General features: G+C 45.3%; 1 protein-coding gene across 1 annotated transcript; it reads left to right on the top strand.

Annotated features, from left to right (window-relative positions):
• The first annotated feature begins 5,099 nt into the window (after positions 1 to 5,099).
• On the top strand, positions 5,100 to 9,058 carry LOC119333125. Its single transcript, XM_037606135.1, has 8 exons — positions 5,100 to 5,972; positions 6,056 to 6,100; positions 6,187 to 6,234; positions 6,315 to 6,371; positions 6,455 to 6,547; positions 6,700 to 6,792; positions 6,863 to 6,929; positions 8,752 to 9,058. Exons 1-8 carry the CDS (start codon positions 5,100 to 5,102, stop codon positions 8,874 to 8,876), a joined length of 1,401 nt encoding a protein of 466 aa, XP_037462032.1. The 3' UTR covers positions 8,877 to 9,058.
• The last annotated feature ends 15,017 nt before the right edge of the window (positions 9,059 to 24,075 follow it).

Raw genomic sequence — 24,075 nt, 5'->3', positions numbered from 1 at the left:
CCCAACACGACCCGCATCTCCATAACACTCGACCCAAAATAGGAAGAAGCGCTCATCCAGTTCCTCCGTGAGAACTGGGACATTTTTGCATGGAAGCCCGCTGACATGCCAGGTGTTCCCAGGGGACTGGCTGAGCATCGCCTAAGAGTCGACTCGTCTGCAAAACCAGTCAAAGAGCATCTTCGGCGGTCCGCCGTCCAGAAGAGAAAGGCCATCGGTGAAGAAGTGGCTCGACTGTTGGCGGCAGGATTTATCCGAGAGATATACCACTCCGAGTGGCTCGCTAATGTCGTCATGGTTCCTAAGAAGGACAAGTCGCTCCGAATGTGCATTGATTTCAAGCACATCAACCGGGCCTGCCCGAAAGATCACTTTCCTCTCCCTCGCATAGATCAAATTGTTGACTCGACCGCGGGATGCGAGAGGTTGTCTTTTTTAGATGCTTACTCCGGGTACCACCAGATCCGTCTGTACGGGCCCGATGAGGTAAAAACAGCTTTCATCACTCCATTCGGGTGCTTCTGCTATATCACCATGCCATTCGGCCTCAAGAATGCCGGAGCCACTTTTATGCGAATGATTCAGAAGTGTCTACTCACCCAAATCAGTCGGAATGTGGAAGCTTATATGGATGATATGAAGGAAATATGCCCTAGAGGCAATAATAAAGTTATTATTTATTTCCTTATAATCATGATAAATGTTTATTATTCATGCTAGAATTGTATTTTCCGGAAACATAATACATGTGTGAATACATAGACAAACAGAGTGTCACTAGTATGCCTCTACTTGACTAGCTCGTTAATCAAAGATGGTTATGTTTCCTAACCATGAACAATGAGTTGTTATTTGATTAACGAGGTCACATCATTAGTAGAATGATCTGATTGACATGACCCATTCCATTAGCTTAGCACCTGATCGTTTAGTATGTTGCTATTGCTTTCTTCATGACTTATACATGTTCCTACGACTATGAGATTATGCAACTCCCGTTTACCGGAGGAACACTTTGGGTACTACCAAACGTCACAACGTAAATGGGTGATTATAAAGGAGTACTATAGGTGTCTCCAATGGTCGATGTTGGGTTGGCGTATTTCGAGATTAGGATTTGTCACTCCGATTGTCGGAGAGGTATCTCTGGGCCCTCTCGGTAATACACATCACATAAGCCTTGCAAGCATTACAACTAATATGTTAGTTGTGAGATGATGTATTACGGAACGAGTAAAGAGACTTGCCGGTAACGAGATTGAACTAGGTATTGGATACCGACAATCGAATCTCGGGCAAGTAACATACCGATGACAAAGGGAACAACGTATGTTGTTATGCGGTCTGACCGATAAAGATCTTCGTAGAATATGTAGGAGCCAATATGGGCATCCAGGTCCCGCTATTGGTTATTGACCGGAGACGTGTCTCGGTCATGTCTACATTGTTCTCGAACCCGTAGGGTCCGCACGCTTAAGGTTACGATGACAGTTATATTATGAGTTTACATGTTTTGATGTACCAAAGGAGTTCGGAGTCCCGGATGAGATCGGGGACATGACGAGGAGTCTCGAAATGGTCGAGACGTAAAGATTCATATATTGGATGATATGGTTAGGCCAAGGGGTCAAGCCCATGAGGCTTTAGGTCGGTGCAAAAAGGAGTTTTGCGGAGGCCAGGGGGCCAAACGCCGGAGACCCTGGCGTCTGGCCCTGGGCCAGACGCCGAGGCCCATGGCGTCTGGGCCAGACGCCAAGGTTTGTGGCGTTTGGTCCTGGAGTCCGAGTGGGACTCTTGCCTTTCGGGCAAAACCGACTTTGAGGAGGCTTTTGCTCCAAGTTTCGACCCCGGGGCTCAACATATAAATAGAGGGGCAGGGCTAGCACCAAAGGACACATAAGTTGATCCACGTGATCAATTCCTTAGCCGTGTGCGGCGCCCCAGCCACTATATTCCTCGATAATACTGTAGCGGAGTTTAGGCGACGCCCTGCTGCTGTAGTTCATCAAGATCGTCACCGCGCCGTCGTGCTGACGGAACTCTTCCCCGACACTTTGCTGGATCGGAGTCCGGGGATCGTCATCGAGCTGAACGTGTGCTCGAACTCGGAGGTGCCGTAGTTTCGATGCTTGATCGGTTGGATCGAGAAGACGTACGACTACTTCCTCTACGTCGTGTCACCGCTTCCGCAGTCGGTCTGCGTTGGGTACGTAGACAATACTCTTCCCTCGTTGCTATGCATCACATGATCCTGTGTGTGCGTAGAAATTTTTTTGAAATTACTACGAAACCCGACACGCCGCGCGGCCGCCGACGAGGGAAACTAGGCGGCAGCGCGTGCCGCCGCCAGCCCCCTGCATATGACGCCAACGAGGAGCGCCGCCACGCCGAGGAGGTGCTCTACCTCCACTCCCTCTGGCGCATCGGGCCGCCCGCCCCTGCCCCCGCCAGAGACTCCCGCCCCACCCGTGCCGCCTCATTGAGGAGGATGTGGCTATGAGGATGGGCGTGTGGAAGACTCAGATCCCAGCCAGTCTGGCAACTACCAACAGCAGCAGTCCTACACCAGACGGTCACGCAATAGTCCTACACCCAGACCAGCGTGGGCGCACAGCAAGAGCAGCATTGGGCCACCGGACAAGAGCAGAAGGAGGGGAAGGAGGAGGAGGAGGAGGAGGAGGAGGAGGAGGGTGAGGACGGCGAGGACGATGATATCCGGATGATACAGCCGGCGATCCGAAGAATAAGGGTAGAGGGAGAAAGCTTCAACATGCGGGAAGGCGAGTTGTCGTGTGATGCATGATTAGCCACTAGCCTCGATCTGATCCATGGCATGGAGCAAAAGGGCACACCATTTTGGAAAAAAACATTCACATTTGGTTCCACGAACACAAACATTTCAGCACTTACTCCGACGCGGCCATCCGCAATCGTGAATCAAAGTCCCTCAACCATAGATGGTACACCATCAAGAGGACGTGTCCAAGTATTGCGGGCACATGAAGCATCTCATCGCACGGTGGCCTAGCGGTGCACAAATTACCAAGCAAGTAAGCTGATCGCTAGCCGGATGTGCTTAGTTTTGTTGCTCACTAGACGGATATGCATTGTTCACAATGTGTCACTTTGTAGCCTTCTCGTGCTTGTTTGGTGTACAAGAAGTTGGAGAAGAACTTCACCGTCACGCATTGTTGGTTGAAGTTGAATGGACAACCAAAGTGGAACCTTTTTATAGCCAAGACCGCCGCCCAAGCCACAGAGGAGAAACCGGTGACCCTACCGACCCAACCCAAGAACCGCCAAAAAAGGTAGAAGATTTTTACGGGGAAAGAAGTTGGAGGAGGAAAGAGTGAAGCGAGAAGGTGCGGTGGCAAGCTGATGGAGAGGCTCGAGGACATCTTGTCAAAGAAGGAGGCATGCGTGAAGCGCTCAGACCTCAAGGAGGAGAAAAATGCGGAGAGGTTCAAATTGTTGATGGAGGCGACAGACAAAAAGTTCAAGCTCGAAGAGAGGAGCACCATGATCGAAGAGAGGAAAGCCGCGCTCAAGGAAAAGAAGTTGAAGATTCACAGCCAATGCGGATGATACCAATATGTTGACCTAGAATTTGGATGCTTGGATGCCACGCAAGAATGATCGTGCAATCTGTCTGCTACCAGATGTTGCAGTGGCAGAAAAATGAGTTGATAGCGGCGGACAATGAGGTGGAGGTGGACGCGGACGCGGAGGTTGCCTACGCGCCGCCGACGACACCTTGATCGGTGAGCGGATGGCTGGGATTGCCGGTCCGGCAGGGCATAAATTTGCATGGACTGCCGAACAGATGTTCTTTTGGATTCAGGCATGTAAAAACTAAGCATACTTGCCTCCTTTTAGTTGTGATTGGGCATGCGACCCAGCGCTGGTGTGACCCGGCGCGCTGTATGGATCAGACTATATTTAAATTTTAAATTGACCTTGACTGACGACATTGGATGGCCGGCTCCGCATCCTTATTCGGAGGAATGTCGGAGAAAATCTGCGTGTTGCTGTCGAAGATGCCATAAGATATTTTTTTAGCCATAGGAGTGTCGCAGTAAATATTTTTTTAATCTAGGACGCCGTTAACTGCCACACGTGTCTCTAATGCAAACAGATTGCCACGTCATTGCATGCATGCATGTAGGAATTTTTTTGGATTTTCAGTTTTAAAAATGTTTTATCTCTTAAACGAAAAATCCGATTGAAGATCCGTTTTCACCATTAAATCCCTCGCGATGAGATTTTCGAAACTAGATCCCATGTTGATATGTTTTGATGAAAAAAAATTGGATTAAAAGTTGCCATGTCTATTGCATATGAATTGCCATGATGTTTACACTAAAGTTGCCATGATATTTTTCAGCTATTTTCTTCTACATTTAAAAGTAAATTTTAACATTTATAAAACGGGGAATTAAGAAACTAGACTTGCCATGAACTATAAACTAAAATTGCCATGATACATGCACGTAAAATTGCCATGGTTCATACAAAAAATAATTTTCATGGTCAAAGTACTGGAGTTGGCATCATCAAAATACTAAAATTGCCATGATCTACAAACTAAAATTGCCACATGGCAACTTTAGTTTAAGCCGTATGGCAACTGCAGTGTAAACATCATGACAACTTCTGGGCAAAAAAAAAATTCGTCGAAACATATCAACATGGGGTCTAGTTTTGAAGATCTCGTCGAGACGGATTTAATGGTGAAAGCGGATTTTTAGTTCGCCTTTTTATTTAGGAGATACAACATTTTTAAGCCGAAAATCAATTTATTTTTTACTGATGTCATCTATTCATACATGGTAAAATGAGTGGTGATGGAGCCGTGCGGGCGACGTGCAAACGCCCACACTTATGGGTGTTAACATTTTCGTTAATCTAAGTTAAGGGAATATCTTTTTGTGAGATATTCTTTTGATGATTTTTGGGCGGCCCAAGCGGCTGGGCTCCTCCCGCAACCAAAAATAGAAACTCAGCCGCCGCCGCGGCGCCGCCCCTTTCTCTTCTTCTCCCTCCCTGAGCGCAACCGCCCACCCAAATCCCCCGCTCGCCACGAGGAACCGCCGCCTGCGATGACGCGCCGAAGCCGGGAACGCCGCGCGGCCGCCGGCGACGGAGACCCCGCCGGCCCCCCGCATTACGCCCCCGACGAGGAGCGCCGCCTCGCCGAGGAGGTGCTCTACCTCCACTCCCTCTGGCGCAGCGGCCCGCCCGCCCCCGCCGGTCCTCCCGCGCGACCCGCCGGGGGCTCCCGCGCCACCCGCGCCAGCGCCGGAGGCTCCCGCCCCGCCCGCGCCCGCCCCAACCAGCGGAAGCGCCGCAGGACCGAGCGCCCCGCCGCGGATTCCGAGGAGCCCGGCGCCGACTGGCCCCTCGCGCCCTCCCCGCCCGCCTCCCCATCCCCCGCCTCCTGGCCCGACGCCGCCCCCTCCTCCCCCGCGCCCAGGCCGCAGCCGCAGCAGCAGCCTTCCCCCGCCTCGCTCGCGCAGCGGGACGCGCTCCGCGCCGCCGAGGAGTTCTTCTCCGCGCGCGGCGCCGATGGCGACGACGAGTCAGAGGGGTCCGAGTCGGAGGACGGCGGCGACGCGGCGGCCGAGTTCTTCCTGGGGCTGTTCGAGCGGGACGCCGGGCTGCGGGGGTACTACGAGCGGAGCCACGAGGAGGGGGAGTTCCGGTGCATGGGGTGCATGGGGAGGAAGAGGAAGGGCAGGGGCCAGGCCAGGAGGTTCCGGGACTGCGTCAGCCTCGTGCACCACGCGCGCGACGCCACGCGCTGCGGCAGGCCGCTTGCGCACCGCGCGCTCGCCGCCGCCGTCTGCCGTGTGCTCGGCTGGGACGTCAAGCGGCTGCCCAGCATCGTCATCGACCCCTGCGGCACGCTCGGCCAGGCGCTGCTCGCCAGGGAGGGGGCGAGTGCCGCCGCTTCCACCGCCCAGGAGGCAAAGGTTCTCAGCCCATTCGTTGCTGCAGGTCGCTCACTGACGAGACTTTGTGCTGTAACTTAATTTGATTTAATTGTTGATCGCAGGAGAATGTTGATAGTGTGCACAATGATGGCGTGGATGCATTGAAGGTGTGCGCCTTGTTACGTTAAAATGGTGGTTATTGGTGGTTGGTGAGATTGCTGGTCAGCTGATCTGGTTTTGTTATTGATTTCAGGAGGATGTTGGTTCGGAGAAGAAGGGCTCCTTGAATGATGACAGGAAGGTAACGCTGGCGTGCAAAGTTGATCACTGACGAGATCACGATACTACTGCTTGTTATTCTGGTTTGGTTGTTGATTGCAGGAGGATGTTGATAGTAGAATGAATGAGGCCGCATTAAGTGATGGGGATGGAGCAAAGGTCTGCAACATACAACATAAATGATTACTGATCGATCATGAGATTGTTGCTTGGTTATGTTCTGATTTGGTTGTGACTTTCAGGACGGTGTTGATACAGGGAAGATTGGCCCTCCAAGTAATAACAATGATGGAGAGGTTCATGAGCAAGGGAGTGGTGCAGGAACTGCTGAAAAGGTCTGTATCGATGATAATTAGCCATATAAAGGTTAAAACTCCAATATGATGTACAATAGTATTTTCATGATTTTGGTTGTTCAGTATTTTCTTATCACATGCGGTTTACTGCTTTCTTACACTATCTGACATAACTGTTGTTTGGCATGCAGGAAGGTGCTATTGGCACTAAACAGGAGCATCCTAAGAGTGCAGATGATATGAGGGGCACTTGTAATGTCAGACTAGAAAACAATTCATCAAAGGTGCATCTCTAACCTTCACATTTGCATAATGTGATTGTTTTTTATTGCTTATTGTTATTTTGGCACGCAGGAAGAAGCTGCTACAGAGAATAAGGAGGAGCATACTGACGGTGTTGTTGACTCTCGAGATGATATTGGTAACTTGGGAAACAATTTAATGGACTCATCAAAGGTATTGTCTCTCTCTCTCTCTCTCTCTCTCTTAACTCGTCGCATATCAGCATGCTTGAAATCAATCTGTTTTAACTTGATGTGTTGTGTGCAATCACTACCTTAGGTGTACTCGTGCACTCATGACATCTGGACATCGCGATAGGAGATTCTAGATTGACAAGCCACTCACTGAACGTGTTATCCTCCACCTGCCCATCCTAGCCTCGCCAGTTTACAGCCCTCTCACCCAACCAAAAACCTTAACCCATGACTGGGCAGGGCCAACGATGAACGGGCGTAATGCCACAACAATAACGGCGGCCCATTTCTGCCTGCCAACCCAAGCCTTGCCTGCAACTGTCTTTGGCCATCCAACCTCTGCTCCCATGTCTCCTGCCTCCCTGACCAACCTTACCGGATCAGGACCTTGTCCCATCCTGATCCGGTCACATGACTCGTGCCACCGATGGGGCCATCATCATGGGTAGTTGGTACTCCCACCGACTTCACAGCTTGCACAATGTTGTCAGATCTGCTGCATCTGCATTTCAAAGATTACACGCATTACCAGACGTCATGTATATTTTTGTTATGCATTTTTGGGACACTTTTTAGGTAAATGGAAGCAAATACTGTTCCGACCTCCTTCATCAAAAGATACACATGTTTGGTGCATTATCTTATATTTTTCTGTTTTGTATTTTTGTACTGGTTGGTAATAGTATATTTTGTTGAAAAAGTAGCATGTCAAACATTATATTTGTGGGTTGCATTGGCGTACATAGATATTTTTTCTAATGCATTTTTGTGATAAGCAAACATATTTGTCATACATTTTTTTTATTCATTCAAATTATAAAATTGGATGTGAGGAAGTGAGTCTCAGCCAAATGTGTGGAGGGTTGACGTGAAGACATACTAAGTGGCATGATATTTGATGTCCACCAGTCCTGATTTGGATTCTCAACCACATGTTCTTGTCGAACTATCCAGATCTCTTTTTTGTAGCATGATATCCAGATCTCAGTAGTGCTGGAGTACACCAAAAATGGTAATTGAACAACAAGATACTCCACACATGCATTTCGAAACTCAGTTTTGACAATTAATTTGACTAACCAGAAGTGGGTTATGTTCTACAAAAATTGTTTTATCGGATTCGTGTTTGAACAAAGTTTCCAATGGTATAATTCTTTATGACATAGGAGTATAAGACATAATCAAATTAGTGGTCAAAGTTAAATCATGCAAAACAAGGACGCCATGTAAAAGGGGACAGAGGGAGTATGCCTTTTCTCATGCATTTGGCCCAAAATCAGTTGAAATGTGTGCTGTGATGATAAACTATTGTGATGGTGTGGATTTTCTGGCCCAGATGAAGATTAGGTAAAATAATACTCCCTCTGTCCCAAATTACTTGTCTTAGATTTGTCAGATACAAATCTAAGGCAAGTAATTCGGGACGGAGGTAATAGAAAGGTAGACTTAAAAGGTTCTTAAGAGAATCTGCTCGGCTGACTAGCTAGCTATGTTACGAACAAACAATAGAAGTTTCTGAATAGAAATCCTGAATGTATATAATTGGATGAAGTATGTATAAATTTGAAGGAGCAAATATCATCCCACAATGTACATCCAGTAATTTATTTGACTTCTTTTAGGGAGTGTTTGTGTGTGTGGAGTTTGCAGATGTGAACCGAGATCATCCGAACATTCTCCTAGCTGGCTGTTGTGACCCACATACTTCCTGATGACATCACTATTTGGCTACTTGCTGATGCTAAGTTCATGTTTTCTGGAATGCAGAGTTGAAAGTTGAGATTGTGCTGTGTACACACGAACTGAAGGAGCACATCCTGGCATCTATCCAATTCGACCATGTGGAGAATGCGGGCGACCATTTCCTATTTTGTTTTGTGAATTCTACCTGAGCATTTCTCGATTTTGCAGTTGTGTAGTTAATCAACTGTTCTTCCGTGGCCCAACTGAGCATAGCTCGTTCTCTCACTGGAGCACTCTCATGTTAAAGAGAGAAGTTTCTCTTGTGGCCAGTCAGATTCAGTTGCAATTTCTTGAAATGAATGAAGCGATGTGGTCCTTCTTTCCCTCCAAATCGAAAGGTTTCTGAGCTTTGTTGTGATATTGCTTACAATTTTGACAAAATATGGTTGGAGTAAAGAATCCCTTCCTTCTCCAACAGGCGAGTCTTTGACCAATTTTTCTATCAAGGAATTCAAACACCCTACTCTGTCCGTTTTAAAATACTCGGAAGCCCTATTCAAACTTTTGTAAGTTTGGCCATGTAATATATAGAAAAATATATTAGCAGCTGCAAGACTACAACATCAAATAACTCTCTTTAAAAGACACGCCGATTGCCAAGATTAAACAGAGTCTCGAGGTAGGAAGAGCCTGGGGAGACCTTATTCCAACATACCATGGCCACCACCACATTTTCATGTCGCCACAGAAACAAAAATCTAAGGAAAAGAAAACGAGATGTGTGTGTCCCCACTCCTCTCACCATTGACAAGGCCGCCGATCAAGGAAGAGGAGGGATACCGAGGCAGTGGCATGTAGAAAAGCTTTGGTGGCAGCAGCTAGGTTGGGAACCCCAGACGGAGTTTACTTTGAGGCCTTGTGTTAGGCACGTTGATAATTGGAAGGCGGTAGATCTGTAGTTAGATTGCAACCCTTATATTGATATGTATAACTAGAGGAATTTACACTATATTATGGTGTGTTGCTCACAACCGCATGATAGGTAAAATGTGATTGGTAGTTTGATATCTGAAAACTAGTTTAATTTACACTATATCAATTCCAGTACCAAGTGTTTGTTTGGCCAGAATGAGGAAAGGGAATGGGAGTTTACACGTTGGAATCTAATAGGGGATTAGGCACGAGAAGTTGAATTTTAGTCTCAATGCCATGTTTGATGTGTGGTGGGAATTAGTAAAGGAAATTAGAGAGAAAATAACTTTCCACGCGAATTAACAGGGGATGCCGGGAAGAGATATGTGGGAATTGACCTCCTTAATTTCCTTTCCCGTCCCACCTCAATTCCCTTACCCTACAACCAAACAATGGATTATATAGGTCATATACCCCTTAAATTTCCATTCCCTACTTCTAACAGTGCATATAAATAAATCAAACAAATAAGTAAGATCGTATTTAAGATCGAAGCTCATTTGTTGAATGTCATGCATTACCACAAAACATAAATGTGATGTTCGTTGTTGGCCGTTGTTTTCCATACAACTGATACGTTCTGCTATCCTTCTATTCTAAACCCAAAAAATTATACGACTTAATGAAAACATATTTGAACCGCTCGCTTATGCAATTTGCTGCAAAACCATCTCTAATCAAATGCAATTTGCCATATTTTCTAAAGTAGGGAAATTATTTCGCTCAGACAGTTGTAACTGAACAGGCCATCCCCCACCCCGCTCACTCTCAACCATCAATCTCATCACAAAAACCACTAACTCGTGTTAAGTGAGCCAGTGATCGATGCCACCATGGCAGACCAGTAGCAAGGGAAAAGGGCGACAACCACCTTCAGATGTTAGGCCTATAACAAATATTTCTAGATAGAAAGATATGGCTACCTCAACATGCACTCAATAAAAATGATTTACAGAACAACAAAAATCGAAAGAGACATTGCTCAAAACATCATTGAAATTTACAACTTGTACATTGCACAACTTAAGTGTGTGTTGAAGTAATTTTTTTTTACAATAAAGACAATCGAGGTGACCCACGATCAAACTCTAAGTGAACATATTTATCATCATGATTGAATATGAAAAAGGCTAACCTGACGCTAGCATGCATGCATGTCACGATAAATTCTTGCTCGGCCATGGCAAAATTGGTCACTTGCCTCAAGTTGATCATACAAAATTTAAATAACAAATTAATTTGAAATTTTAGTTATATAATTACAACTTGGGAAAAAGAAGTTTCAACTCTTTCAGGCAATATTTATATCCAGCAAAGCAAGATTTTATTGTAGAAGAAATGGAAACAATGGTACCAAATGAAGTACTCGATCTTATGACCTAATTTATTTAATTAATGGACAAACCACCCATTTAATGAAAAAGGAGCATGGTCTTATTCAAATTGAAAGTGCTTCGCATTCTTTAACCAGCTATGTGCTTCCAGAGTAAGCGCTATAGTTTGTCTCCAATACTCAGAAACTTGATCAAATCATCTTGAACCAATTATGTGCTTTAATACAATTTCCGAAGTAAGAGTTTTAGTTTTTCCAATATTCAGCAACTTGATCGAATCATGCTTTCACAATTTTTTAATCGCCCTGTCGAATGGCATGTTCTCCTCAGCAGGAATAGGCAGCTCCTTCCCTCAAAACCGCCCTCGAGAGTTTTCTACCTCATACATCTCAGAAATTTGCTATCCTAATTTTTCCTATCTTAAATGAATCCATTTTATAAATAGTCGATCCATCTTGTTTTGGGGTTGAGCAGAAGAAATTAGTTATCTAAGTTTCAAACCATAGTTATTGGCATACTTTTCATGAAGTCTCCTTACCATGAGAAAGTGGTCCCTAAAAGGAAGATGCGATGATTACCATGAGAAGTTAGTCCCTACAAAAGGTAGGGTTAAAAAATGAACTTATATGATGAAAAGGAATGCTCATTTCTAGCAGTGAACGGGTACATTCGATCAGTGGATGCTACAAAATCAATGGAACGGCCAGATCTCATCTCCAGGCTCATTTGAGACGTAAGAGGTAATTTGTCAGCATCAAATCCATTTCTCAGCATCAAATCCAGGGCATATCCTACAAATAGCATTCAGGTCAGAAACAAATGTTCCCTGCCTTGCCTTGCCACTTGCACGGAAACATATATATGCTTGTGTGACTTCTTACTTTCTGTGATCTTCGATTTTGAGGTTCTACATCCACAAAGTGAAGAGAATAACTTGGTTTCATGTTTTTAATTGGGAGTTCATAACCATATAAAGATGTTCCGAGGATCACGCAACCAATTCATACATAATCTGGTCCTTGAATGCCATTCAGAACTCTTAACTCAATCTGCAGTAAACACATACAAATAAGCAACTGATCATTGTCAAATAGATTTTCATGGCATGATGGATTTTTCTTAATTAAGATTTGAGTTCCTAAGTAATATGGTGTGTCGCAGATTTTGCAGCGTACTAATTTTATAGCGACCATTGTTGGCTTTGCTTTCTTCTACTCAGCACATGAAGTATTTTTCTGTAGATGTTAAATACAGGTTTCACGACAATTAATAAGGCACCATACGCACATTTGTCTGTGACACAAATTAAAGGTTGTCTAAATGCAGATTTTGCAGAGTCCTGAATTGTTTTTTACATAGTACTTACATAACAGAGAAGCAAGACTGTAAGGGATTCATCCTACCTGCTCGGAGGAGGTCGAGCCACAACATACTCTAGCTATTTAGGACATTGCTGCTAGTTAACTGCGCGTGTGTTGCTACTGGTGAAGTACATGAAAATGAATCAAACTAATGATTAAGTGACATGAGTAAAGTCATTTGAATATATATCACCTTTTATCAAATTCTTTAGTACATACCATGAGAGCAAATATGCACCAGTCGCCTGTTTTTTCCGATGGTAAAATTATGTGCTCATCGTTGTCTTCTTCCTCTTTCTGTCCCCACCTCTTTTTCCTCTTCCCGTACCCACGGACACTGGTCACGGCTAGTGCCGATGTCGTGCACCTCCCTACACAAGCTGCCTTCTCCATTGGTTCACCGTTTCCCCCAACCAACCCTCCGATAAGACGCTCTGACACTGGTCGCGGACGATTCGATGTTGCCCTGCCCGAGCCACCTTCTCTGTCGGTCCACCATTGCCCCCGAGCCATCCTTCGACAATGGGCGCGACCTGTGCCGATCCCGCGTGTTGTCCTGCCCGGGCCACCTTCTTCGTAGGTCCACCGTTGCCTCGACCATTCCTCTACCCACCCCACCCCTTCTTCTAAAATTCCATGCTCGTTGTCGACTTCTTCCTCCTTCCGTTCCCATCACGCACCTTTCGACGGCGCTAGTGAGCATCCGCACCGCATGATTGGTAAGGCTACATTTTTGTTGCCAAATTGGACATAACTAAAAAAAGGTCTGGAAAGGTACTACCTCCGTTTCAGTTTACAAGTCCTACACGTATACCTAGATTGCCAATTTTATCACCTTAATATAAACTATATAACACAAAAATTATACCTTCTGGAAGTAGAAACTCCGATGTTTATGTTGATATATTTTTTGTAATATATGACTTGTATTAGGTTGGTCAAATTGACGACCTAGGGGTACGCGCACGTCCTGTAAACTAAGAGAGAGGTAGTATTGATTTCAGTACAGAAAGAAGGTCTGGACAGGTAGCTGCTATCATTTTTCAGTTTATACAGCGACTTTTGTAGCATGAACAACTTTCATAAAATGGATTATACTTCCCCTAATTAAATTTGACTTATTGCTGTGTCTGCGCTGATGCATACTGTTTGTAAGCTTTTTCAATCAAGATTTTATTTCCTAATTAATATGATGTGTTGCAAATTTTGTAGCGTACTAATAATTAATAATTAATATGATGTGTTGCAGATTTTGCAATCAAGATACTGACTTACTGTTGCATGTCTACCATTCATTCAATACAATCGAACCTATGAGGGAGTTGGACGTAATGGATTTTTTTCCTAGACGGTCAATTAGTAAGCATCTAGCCTCACTTAGAGAATTGTTATTGATGATGTAGTGATCACAATCAAGCTTCAACAAGTACTACCCATTAGTAAGGACAGCTGATGCACAAACCTGTAGAAAACATTCAACTTCGATTACATCTGGATAATCAAAGTATATATGCCAACTTTCTATTTCAGTGACATGTAATTACTCACAAATGCAGGCATGACACTATCAAGGCCTCCCCGACTGTCACTATCAAGGCCTCCACTCGCATATCCGGATATATAGATCTTAATAAAGTAACCATTGCTAGAAGATGAGGTACACCTGAATCATTCGAGGATGCATGGACCCTAGCCAAGGTGTGACATCTTGCATGGTCCGTGATTTTCATGCAAATAAAAAAAATGACAGCCAGGACTTCAGCTGCACACTAGTAGAAAAAGGGGCTTTCGTTCGGGCCTGGCCAGCCCATTAGTTCCGGTTCTGCCACGAACCGGGACTATTGAAGGCATTTGTCCCGGTTCATGAGCCCAGGGGGCCGGCCGGGGCCTCGCGGGCATTGGTCCCGGTTTGTCTGGGCCCATTTGTCTCGGCTCTTGGCACGAACCGGGACCAATGGGCCTCACTCCTGGCCCACAACCATTGGTCCCGATTCGTGGCAGGAACCGGGACAGAAGGATGGCCTTTAGTCCCGGTTCCAGCCACGAACAGGAACAAATGAGTTGCCTATATATACCCCATCGCCGATGAGTAGAGCACTCCAGAGTGCTCTGTTTTTTGCTGGCCGGCGAGGAAGGGCATTTGGGTGCTCTAGCTCACCTCTTATGCATGTGAGGTGTTCGATGAAATGCCCGGGCCACACTAGTTAAGCTTTCTCCTCTCGAAGCTCGACCTCCGAGCTTCATTTTTTCCGAGATTTGTCTAGGTTTAGTGGTCCGTCACGCCCCGTCCTCGTCTTCACCACCGTCGATCGCCCGCGCCGATCTCGTCGCCGGCACCACCGTGGTGAGCCTCTTGTTCTTATCTTCTTTCTGAAAGAAACAAAATCTTACTTTAGATAGATACTTGTCTAATTTTCTTTCTTTTGACACACATAATTATATATAATGCAGGCAGATGAACCGGCAATGGATGTACGGTGACAGACACACCTCTGAGTACATTAAGGGCGTGCATAATTTTCTCGAAGTGGCTGAGGCAAACAAGCAGAATGGTTTTATGTGTTGTCCATGCCCTAATTGTGGGAATACGAGGTCTTACTCTGACAAGAAAATCCTTCACACCCACCTTCTTATAAGGGTTTCATGCCAGACTATAATGTTTGGACGAATCACGGAGAAATAGGGGTTATGATGGAAGACAGCGAAGAAGAAGAGAACGATGACAACTATGTGCCCCCTGAATACGGTGATGCTGCAACGGGGGAAGCTGAAGATCAAGAGGAAGCTGAAGATCCAGAGGAACCAGACGATGTGCCCAATGATGATCTCCGCCGGGTCATTGTTGATGCAAGGGAAAAGTGCGAAAGTGAAAAGGAGAAGCTGAAGTTCGATCGCATGTTAGAGGATCACAAAAAAGGGTTGTACCCCAATTGCGAAGATGGCAACACAAAGCTCTGTACCGTACTGTAATTGCTGCAGTGGAAGGCAGAGAATGCTGTGCCTGACAAAGGATTTAAGAAGCTACTGAAAATATTGAAGAAGAAGCTTCCAAAGAATAACGAATTGCCCGACAGTACGTACGCAACAAAGAAGGTCGTATGTGATAACCCACAAGTATAGGAGATCGCAACAGTTTTCGAGGATAGAGTATTCAACCCAAATTTATTGATTCGACACAAGGGGAGCCAAAGAATATTCTCAAGTATTAGCAGTTGAGTTGTCAATTCAACCACACCTGGATAACTTAATATCTGCAACAAAGTATTTAGTAGCAAAGTAATATGATAGTAGAGGTAACGGTAACAAAAGTAACGGTGGCAAAAGTAATATTTTTGGTGTTTTGTAGTGATTGTAACAGTAGCAACGATAAAGTAAATAAGCGAAGAACAATATATGGAAAGCTCGTAGGCATTGGATCGGTGATGGAGAATTATGCCGGATGCGGTTCATCATGTAACAATCATAACATAGGGTGACACAGAACTAGCTCCAATTCATCAATGTAATGTAGGCATGCATTCCGAATATAGTCATACGTGCTTATGGAAAAGAACTTGCATGACATATTTTGTCCTACCCTCCCGTGGCAGCGGGGTCCTAATGGAAACTAAGGAATATTAAGGCCTCCTTTTAATAGAGTACCAGAACAAAGCATTAGCACATAGTGAATACATGAACTCCTCAAACTATGGTCATCACCGGGAGTGGTCCCGATTATTGTCACTTCGGGGTTGCCGGATCATAACATATAGTAGGTGACTATAAACTTGCAAGATAGGATCAAAAACTCACATATATTCATGAAAACATAATAGGTTCAGATCTGAAATCATGGCACTCGGGCCCTAGTGACAAGCATTAAGCATAGCAAGGTCATAGCAACATCAATCTCAGAACATAGTGGATACTAGGGATCAAACCCTAACAAAACTAACTCGATTACATGATAGATCTCATCCAACCCATCACCGTCCAGCAAGCCTATGATGGAATTACTCATGCACGGCGGTGAGCATCATGAAATTGGTGATGGAGGATGGTTGATGATGACGACGGCGATGAATCCCCCTCTCCGAAGCCCCGAACGGACTCCAGATCAGCCCTCCCGAGAGGTTTTAGGGCTTGGCGGCGGCTCCATATCGTAAAACGCGATGAATCCTTCTCTCTGATTTTTTCTCTCCGAAAGCAAATATATAGAGTTGGAGTTGAGGTCGGAGGAGCTCCAGGGGGCCCACGAGGTAGGGGGCGCGCCCCCACCCTCTTGGCTAGGGTGTGGGCCCCCTGGTCTTCATCTTTTGCAAGGATTTTTTATTATTTCCAAATAGACGTTTTGTGGAGTTTCAGGTCATTCCGAGAACTTTTGTTTCTGCACATAAATAACACCATGGAAAGTCTGCTGAAAACAGCGTCAGTCCGGGTTAGTTCCATTCAAATCATGCAAGTTAGAGTCCAAAACAAGGACAAAAGTGTTTGAAAAAGTAGATACAACGGAGACGTATCAACTCCCCCAAGCTTAAAGCTTTGCTTGTCCTCAAGCAATTCAGTTGATAAACTGAAAGTGATAAAGAAAAACTTTTACAAACTCTGTTTGCTCTTGTTGTTGTAAATATGTAAAAAGACCTTTGGTCCCGGTTGGTGGCACCAACCGGGACCATAGGCCTCAGTTTCCCGCCCTTTGGGCTGCTGAAAAGAGACCTTTGGTCCCGGTTGGTGGCACCAACCGGGACCATAGGTGGGCATTGGTACCGGTTGGTGCCACGAACCGGTACCATTGGTTTTGCTATATAGGGTAGCACTTGTGAAAATTTCGCCAACTTCTCCCATTCCCCCCGACGCCGCCAGGCCGTTCCTCGTCGTCGTCGCCCCGAGCCTCGGCCCCGACACCGTCGCCGCGCCCCTGACCAGCCGTCGACGTCGTCCTCGCGGTCACCGTCGCCACCCCCGAGCCGCTCCTCCCCGAGGCATCGCCGCATGCGCGCGTAACCCTTCCCCCCATGAGCCCCCCGTCCTCGTCACCGTCATTGTCGCCGGCCTCGTCGTCGTCCTCATCACCGGCCTCGTCGCCGTCCTGCCTCGAGCCCCCAGTGAGCCCCTTCCCATCACAATCCGTTAGTGCATTTTTAGCATTTTTTTCATAGTTTTTTGTTCATAGTTTTTTGTTCATAGCATTTTTAGGCTGTATAGTTTTTATTTGTTCATAGTTTTTTGTTCATAGCATTTTTAGGTTGTATAGTTTTATTTTAGGTTATTAGTTCTACTGTTAGTACATTTAAAGTTAGTTTATTTTTAGTTGAACTAGTTGATTAATTAATAAAACTACTTTATTTTACTATATATAGTAGTAGTTTATTTATAGTAAGTGCTTAATTAGTAGTTGAACTAGTTGATTTAATAAAACTACTTTATTTTACTATAGAAGTAGTTTATTTTTATCAAGGAAATTAATAGAACTAGTTTATTTTTTTAGTTAAAGCAATTATTCCCGCATCGACGTCGACGATGCCTATCTCGCATCCTCGTCATCGACTCGACGGAGGAGGCCGGCTTGATCAGAGGGGCCATGTCCGGGACTGGGCTCCGCCGGGCTGGTTTTGGGAGGTGCTACCTTCCGGGGGCGTAGGTTGGTGAGGAGCCAGCCCGTCGTTGACCCGATCCTTGTTTGGTGGCGGTCGCGTGGGCCAGTGACAGTGCCGAGGCTTCCGGACACCGCGGAGGTGGTACGTTACCGTGTCAGCGAGGAGGACGAGCACGTCCGTCGCTACATGGTTACGTTGGAGGGAAGGTTCGACAATACCTGGCAGGTTCTTCAGGGATCTCACTGGAGCGATCCTGTGATGGTTCCTTCTCTTTAGGTGTCCACCGCCCGCGCCGATACCCGTCAGGCGCTACGGTTCTAGCTGTAATGGCGATGCTATATGTATGATAGTATTCGAGGTGTATTAGTGATAATATTCGACGATGTACAGACGTATGGAGATGATGTAGTTTTGCTTCTAATTGAATGCATCCTTATTTCAATACTACTTTATTTTGCGATTTGATTTTGCTTATTGAATGCTCAAATTGGAAAACTACTCCTACTTTGAATGCTAAAATTGGAGAGCACTATGCAAGGCGTATGCATATGATTAGTTGATAGCTTATAGGGTTTTTGTTTTCGCGGAAATCTAGGAGCCCCCGGCCCCTCCATCATCCCCGCCGTCGTCCCCGTCACCGACCCCCTCCGACCTCGAGGTGAGACCAGCCAAATCCTCTTTTAGAAAGATAATTAAACGATATTTCGGGTCGACTTTAAGTCTGTCGAGTCTCCACCATATATGAGAGGACGAAGAATCCCGACTGTTGTCGTGGGGGTAGCTTCTCCTTCGTTCCCGTGTGCTAGACAATTTGGTGTAATGCACCCAGGAACGAAAGGAAGAGCTACCATCACCGACAGTCGCAAATGTCAGAGAGGAATCGGTGAGGGAGAGTTCCACCATATATATATGAGAGGACGAAGAATCCCGACTGTTGTCGTGGGGGTCGCTTCTCCTTCGTTCCCGTGTGCTAGACATTTTGGTGTAATGCACTCGGGGACAAATGGAGGAGCGACCATCATCAACGGTCGAATGTATACACCACGTGAGCTGAGAGTTTTTAAGAAAAGACTCGACAAACCGATAGTCAACCCATGATGAATAATAATGATCTAATTTAGTTTTTGTAGTACACATATTTAATTGTACAAGTTTAATCTTTGAATTATGAACGTAGGAAATGTCGTCATCGGACGATGAAAGTCTCCCGGGGGAGTGCGGCTGGTGCCACAACGATCGAGGTTTGTGCGACAGGCCTCACCTGGACGATGATCGGCGCTTTAGCATTAAGCTCGAGGAGACCTTCGATGTTAAAACGGTACACAACGGTGACAAGTGTTTTTTTCGTAATTAAGAATGACTTCAACTATTTCAACATGTAATTTTCATCTTTTACAATTCGAGTATAGCTTATCCCATGCCATGCAAGACGCCATGTCTTGGAGAGGATGGATTTTGAAGACCATGAAAATTTTGAAATGAAGAAAATTCACCTAAGGACCCATCATGATGTGGATCTTGAAGTAAATCTGTATAATGCTGAGAGCGTAACCCATTTTGATTGCAAAAATTGGGAAGCATTTTGCAAGTTGTATGATTTTGATGAGGGTATGCTTGTCACCATGGATCTTGGTGATCCTGACATCGACCAAGACAAAATGGACATTTTGGTCCTTGTTGATACGCCTCCAGTTCTACCGCTATGTGAGTTTCTCAAATATAGTTAATTATTAACTAATTTATATTGTTTATTTTAAAATAGTTGACAACTTATTTCCATTGACAGCTTATTTTGATTGTTCAAACAATGTGCGGAACATGGTAGACAAAACCCACTACACCAATGGCTCCGAGTTAACTTATCAGGAGAAAAATCATCTGGTCGAATTTTGTACTGATCTTGAGAATTACAATATCTACAATCAAACTCCTCAACATTATGGTCAATACGTGCCACTAGTGCACGTGTTGAACTACGGTAACTACCATGGAGATACCCTGGTAACATTTTTTACTATTACGACATCCATGCATCTTTTGCATACTTCTAAAACTAGTACTTCATTGCTAACTATGAAGTTATTACTATGTTTTTCAACAGAGAATCCCAGAGGATTGTGTGCCTCATTTGATGTATCAGAATGGCAGCCTTTCTGTTTTGAACATATATCCAGGTCATCCTACGAATCTCAACTGTCATACCGGATTTCTAAAAGAAGTGGAGACATGCTAATCAGAGAATGGAAAAAATGTATGGACAGTCGTAAGGAGGTTCTTGGAAGCAAAAGGAAGCACCGTGCAAGAATTGGAGACAGGATGATCTCCATTCTCCATAATGGAGAGTCAGGGTCTATATTGTTTTATGCTGTTTTACCTTAAATAGAGTATTTAGGTCCTGCATAATACTGATGATCATGTTCTAAGAACAATTAAGTAGGGTTGGTTCGATGACTATCAGGATGATGATCGTATGACTTGTTATTAATAACGAGTAGAAGTTGTATGATGATGATTAGTAGGACTTGTTATTATGATGATGCATGATGCGAGCATGAGCAGTTATTATATATCTGTGGGTGAAATGAACATGGATTGGATTGAAGTGAAGCCAACATGCATGTGGTGCATGTCGAAAGTAGTACAATCCAAACTTGATCAAGTTAGGATTAGTATTACTTTCGACATGCACCACATGTTGCCTCACTTCAATCTAAGTCATGTTTAGAAATAGCAGTATAGCAGTAGCACGGAGATAAGAGAGGACACATCTCTCTATTAGCTACCTATAACAACCTAAATTAACCCCCAAAACTCCTAAACCACCTCCTTTCAAAAAAAAACCAGCCCCTGAAATGCTGACGCGTGGAAGCTTATTGGTCCCGGATGGTGCTACCAACCGGGACCAAAGGCCCTCCTGTCTGGGCTCGTCGGAGCGGCCACGTGGAGGCCCATCTGTCCCGGTTGGTATAAGAACTGGGACTAAAGGCCTAGGGCATTAGTAACGACCCTTTAGTCCCGGTTCCACAACCGGGACAGATGGGCCTTATGAACCGGGACAAATGGCCCTTTTTCTACTAGTGGCAGCATCCTAACAATGAAAATTTTATCTGATGCATCATCCTAGTTAGTGAAGACGAAATTAGGAGCACATATGTGGCATAACTTTGTAATAATCTCTGCTTGGAAATAACACAAACAACTCAACTATAGTAAATAGAAGCAATTTTTAACTAATACAGAGGATGACAAGGACCTTCTTTAGGTGTTCAACTTGCAATAAGTAGCCCGGTTTGTCGTCAGCATCTGGGGTGTGCCATGGGATCTGCAAGCTGCAGCTGCTGGGTCGGTGATATCATCGTTGAAGAGAACTATCCGATCCTCACTATTGGAGCAACCATGAAACACCTATCAACTCGATCATCAACATTATCTTACAATCATCATTGCGCTACTTCCACCTCTTGGGGATAAATGTTCACTGGGCTGGCAAAGTTGATGGACCGGGCACCCAGTGATATATATGATATGGAAATTTAGGTGTTAGCAACCAGGGGCACCTGAAACAACAAGGATAGCCACATCAGGGTTTGACAATAATCTATTCAGCCCTGCTATCATCAAGCACAAGAAAATAAACCTTGAAATTGCACAAAAACCTACTATCAACAAGCACAAGAAAACAAAGCTTGAAGCTGCATAAATATCAAGTACCATCATTTGGAACAGCGGCCAGAAAAAAATTATCTATTCAATTCATCAAGCAAGCGCACAAGGAAAATAGTACTCACTTCCAGAGTTAGGTACCTCAACAACGTCAAGCTACCCACAATAAAGAGCCTAAGCTCAACTGTCCTTGTCGTTAAAGAAAAGAGTGGATCAGAAAATTGCATCCTCGAATCATGTCCCATGAAAGTAAATCCATCCCCCAAGATTAATTCCCCATTCTGGAGTTCATACAAAAAATCGTAGGGGCGAACATCAAACTGTACACTGTCCAAACCAGGGAATGAATGGGAAGTTGGGAACACATATGGCATCAAATGGAGAGGGAAGCTCACCTGAGGGAACCCATAGATAACTCTGTTTTGGTGCTTTACATAGAACCACAATTTGAGCCGAAACCCGACTCAGGTAATGCACTGTCTGTATACGGGCAAGGTAATGATGATGGCAGCTATGGTCGCAGACACACAGGAAATATAAGTATGTTGATGAAAAGACAGAACTGAATTTAGCTAGTCATAGACACACAGTAACCTCGATTATCTTAAACCCAATGGAGTACAACTGCGTCGTAAACTCTGAAATGTCTGCCTTCTTGTTCTTTCCGAACTTCTTCACCTGTAGATAAGAAAAAAAAGGTAGTCTGAAGGCAGTAACTCCCTGGTCTAGACTCACATTCCAATTGCATACTACTACGTCACAAAAAATAGTCCCACAATTTACAGACCATGAGTCAGAAAGAATCATGCTGCTTGAACTACTTGACAAGGCATGAAACACTTCTCGCGCAACCAACAGTAACCAGTGGGATTTTGATGTGGGGAAGACACGTACCTCCTGTCGGCGTGGGGAAATGAAAACAGTACGTGAACATGCATGCTTGACAAGCTGAGGCTGTATAGCTATTTTGCTGTGTTCCCTCTTTCTACATTGCGGCCGTAGAAGAGAGGTAGTTACTGTCAACCACATCATCTGAAAGGCACAACATCATATATAGCCACACTCTTGGTGACGTGCCATAACAGTCAAACCAGTTCATTTAAAGATTACAAATTTAGATTTCTTGAGACTCCGGTTACTCACAAAATGTCAATTGGTTAAATATTTTCACAACAAACAGAACATCTATAGTTCAGTAAGCAAAAATACTATACAGACTTCACCCAAGGAAAAATATATTTCAATTTGCCACAGAAAAATATATGTCTGCACAGAATTTCGCTTCTGAACCCTTAGTTTCCTGGCTTCTAACTCCATGCAGGAGGAAGCTGTTTTGTGCCTAAATAGTATCTCACTGACGGACTCTCTTTGAATGCATCATAAGGAAAACAGAGATAAACTTCTACTAATGTAGTTTGAGAGGATGAGTTTGACGATGGGCAAGTCAGAGTAATCTAGAGTGACTATCCCTGCTATAAATTGTTTAGTACACCACACTATATACCCTTGTCACCTAAAGTTTGACAGCCGAGAATCCCCACCAACTCGTCAAAATCCCACATCACTTCCCGTACTATGTTGTTTCATAAAAAAAATCCTAGAAGACGAAAGTTGAAACTACCATAAAGATCGGATCCGATAAAATCGAGAGTAGGATCCTTTACCCTGGTGAGAGGTTATCGATGTAGCTGATGAGCATCTTGTGCTTTTGTGTGGATGTCTCTGCGCAGGCTGCAATCCAGCTCAAGGAGCGCTCCGGAGATGTTCTGATGGCATGCCGAACGTCCCCTCCACCTCCTCAACCATCGCCGTCGCCTTCGTTAGAAGTAATGGGACCACACTTGCAGTACATGCCAAGAAGAGAGGTGTAAACCATGACGTCTTGCTCTAGCCAATACCCTTGCATCAACGCCTGTTTGAGGAAGCAAGCGTCAAGGGCGGCGGATAATCCCAAATCTGGCATGCCGCACCTCGTACATCACCCTAAAGCAGTACATGCCATTGCCCTGAGAGCTCTACTTGTACTGAATGGTCGGATGGATTGACTGCAGAGATGGATGGACGGACGCAAAATGCACCTCGAGCATGCGCCAGATGGAGGGATCGACGGCCTTGACGACACCGTTGATCCACTCGGAGCGGCGCTCCTTGACGTCGAGGAACTTCACGCGCACTTGCACGCCGGGCGCCCAGGCGCCGACCAGCGCGTCCTCCACCTTCTGCTTGGGCACGACGAACTCCCCGGCGCCCTGGCGCGGGTAGTAGGTGACGGTGAAGGGCGCGCCCTCTGCCACGAGCCGCACGGCCTCGTCCACCTCCTCGGGCGGGACCCGCCCGCGCGTTGCGTGGCCGGCGCACGGCGCCCTCGGACACCTGCTGGGAGACGGCGGGGTACCTGGGCGCACGGCGGATCCCGGTGAGCAGCTCCCCGTCGGTGCGGCCCATGAAGAAGACGGCGTCCCTGGTGACGAGCAGCTTGGCGTTGACTAAAATGGCATGATT

The sequence above is a fragment of the Triticum dicoccoides genome, chromosome 7A, assembly GCF_002162155.2.
Source record: "Triticum dicoccoides isolate Atlit2015 ecotype Zavitan chromosome 7A, WEW_v2.0, whole genome shotgun sequence".
Lineage (NCBI taxonomy): Eukaryota > Viridiplantae > Streptophyta > Magnoliopsida > Poales > Poaceae > Triticum > Triticum dicoccoides.
The sequence above is the reverse complement of the archived record's forward strand: the minus strand, read 5'-3'. Positions and strand labels throughout refer to the sequence as shown.

What these genes read in the sequence shown, in the direction of transcription:
- LOC119333125 (XM_037606135.1), top strand. Translation starts at nt 5,100, where the DNA reads ATGACGCGCCGAAGCCGGGAACGCCGCGCGGCCGCCGGCGACGGAGAC. An exon ending in GTGCAGGAACTGCTGAAAAG is followed by an intron (nt 6,548 to 6,699) that starts GTCTGTATCGAT and finishes TTTGGCATGCAG; the next exon opens with GAAGGTGCTATTGGCACTAA. An exon ending in TAGAAAACAATTCATCAAAG is followed by an intron (nt 6,793 to 6,862) that starts GTGCATCTCTAA and finishes TTTGGCACGCAG; the next exon opens with GAAGAAGCTGCTACAGAGAA.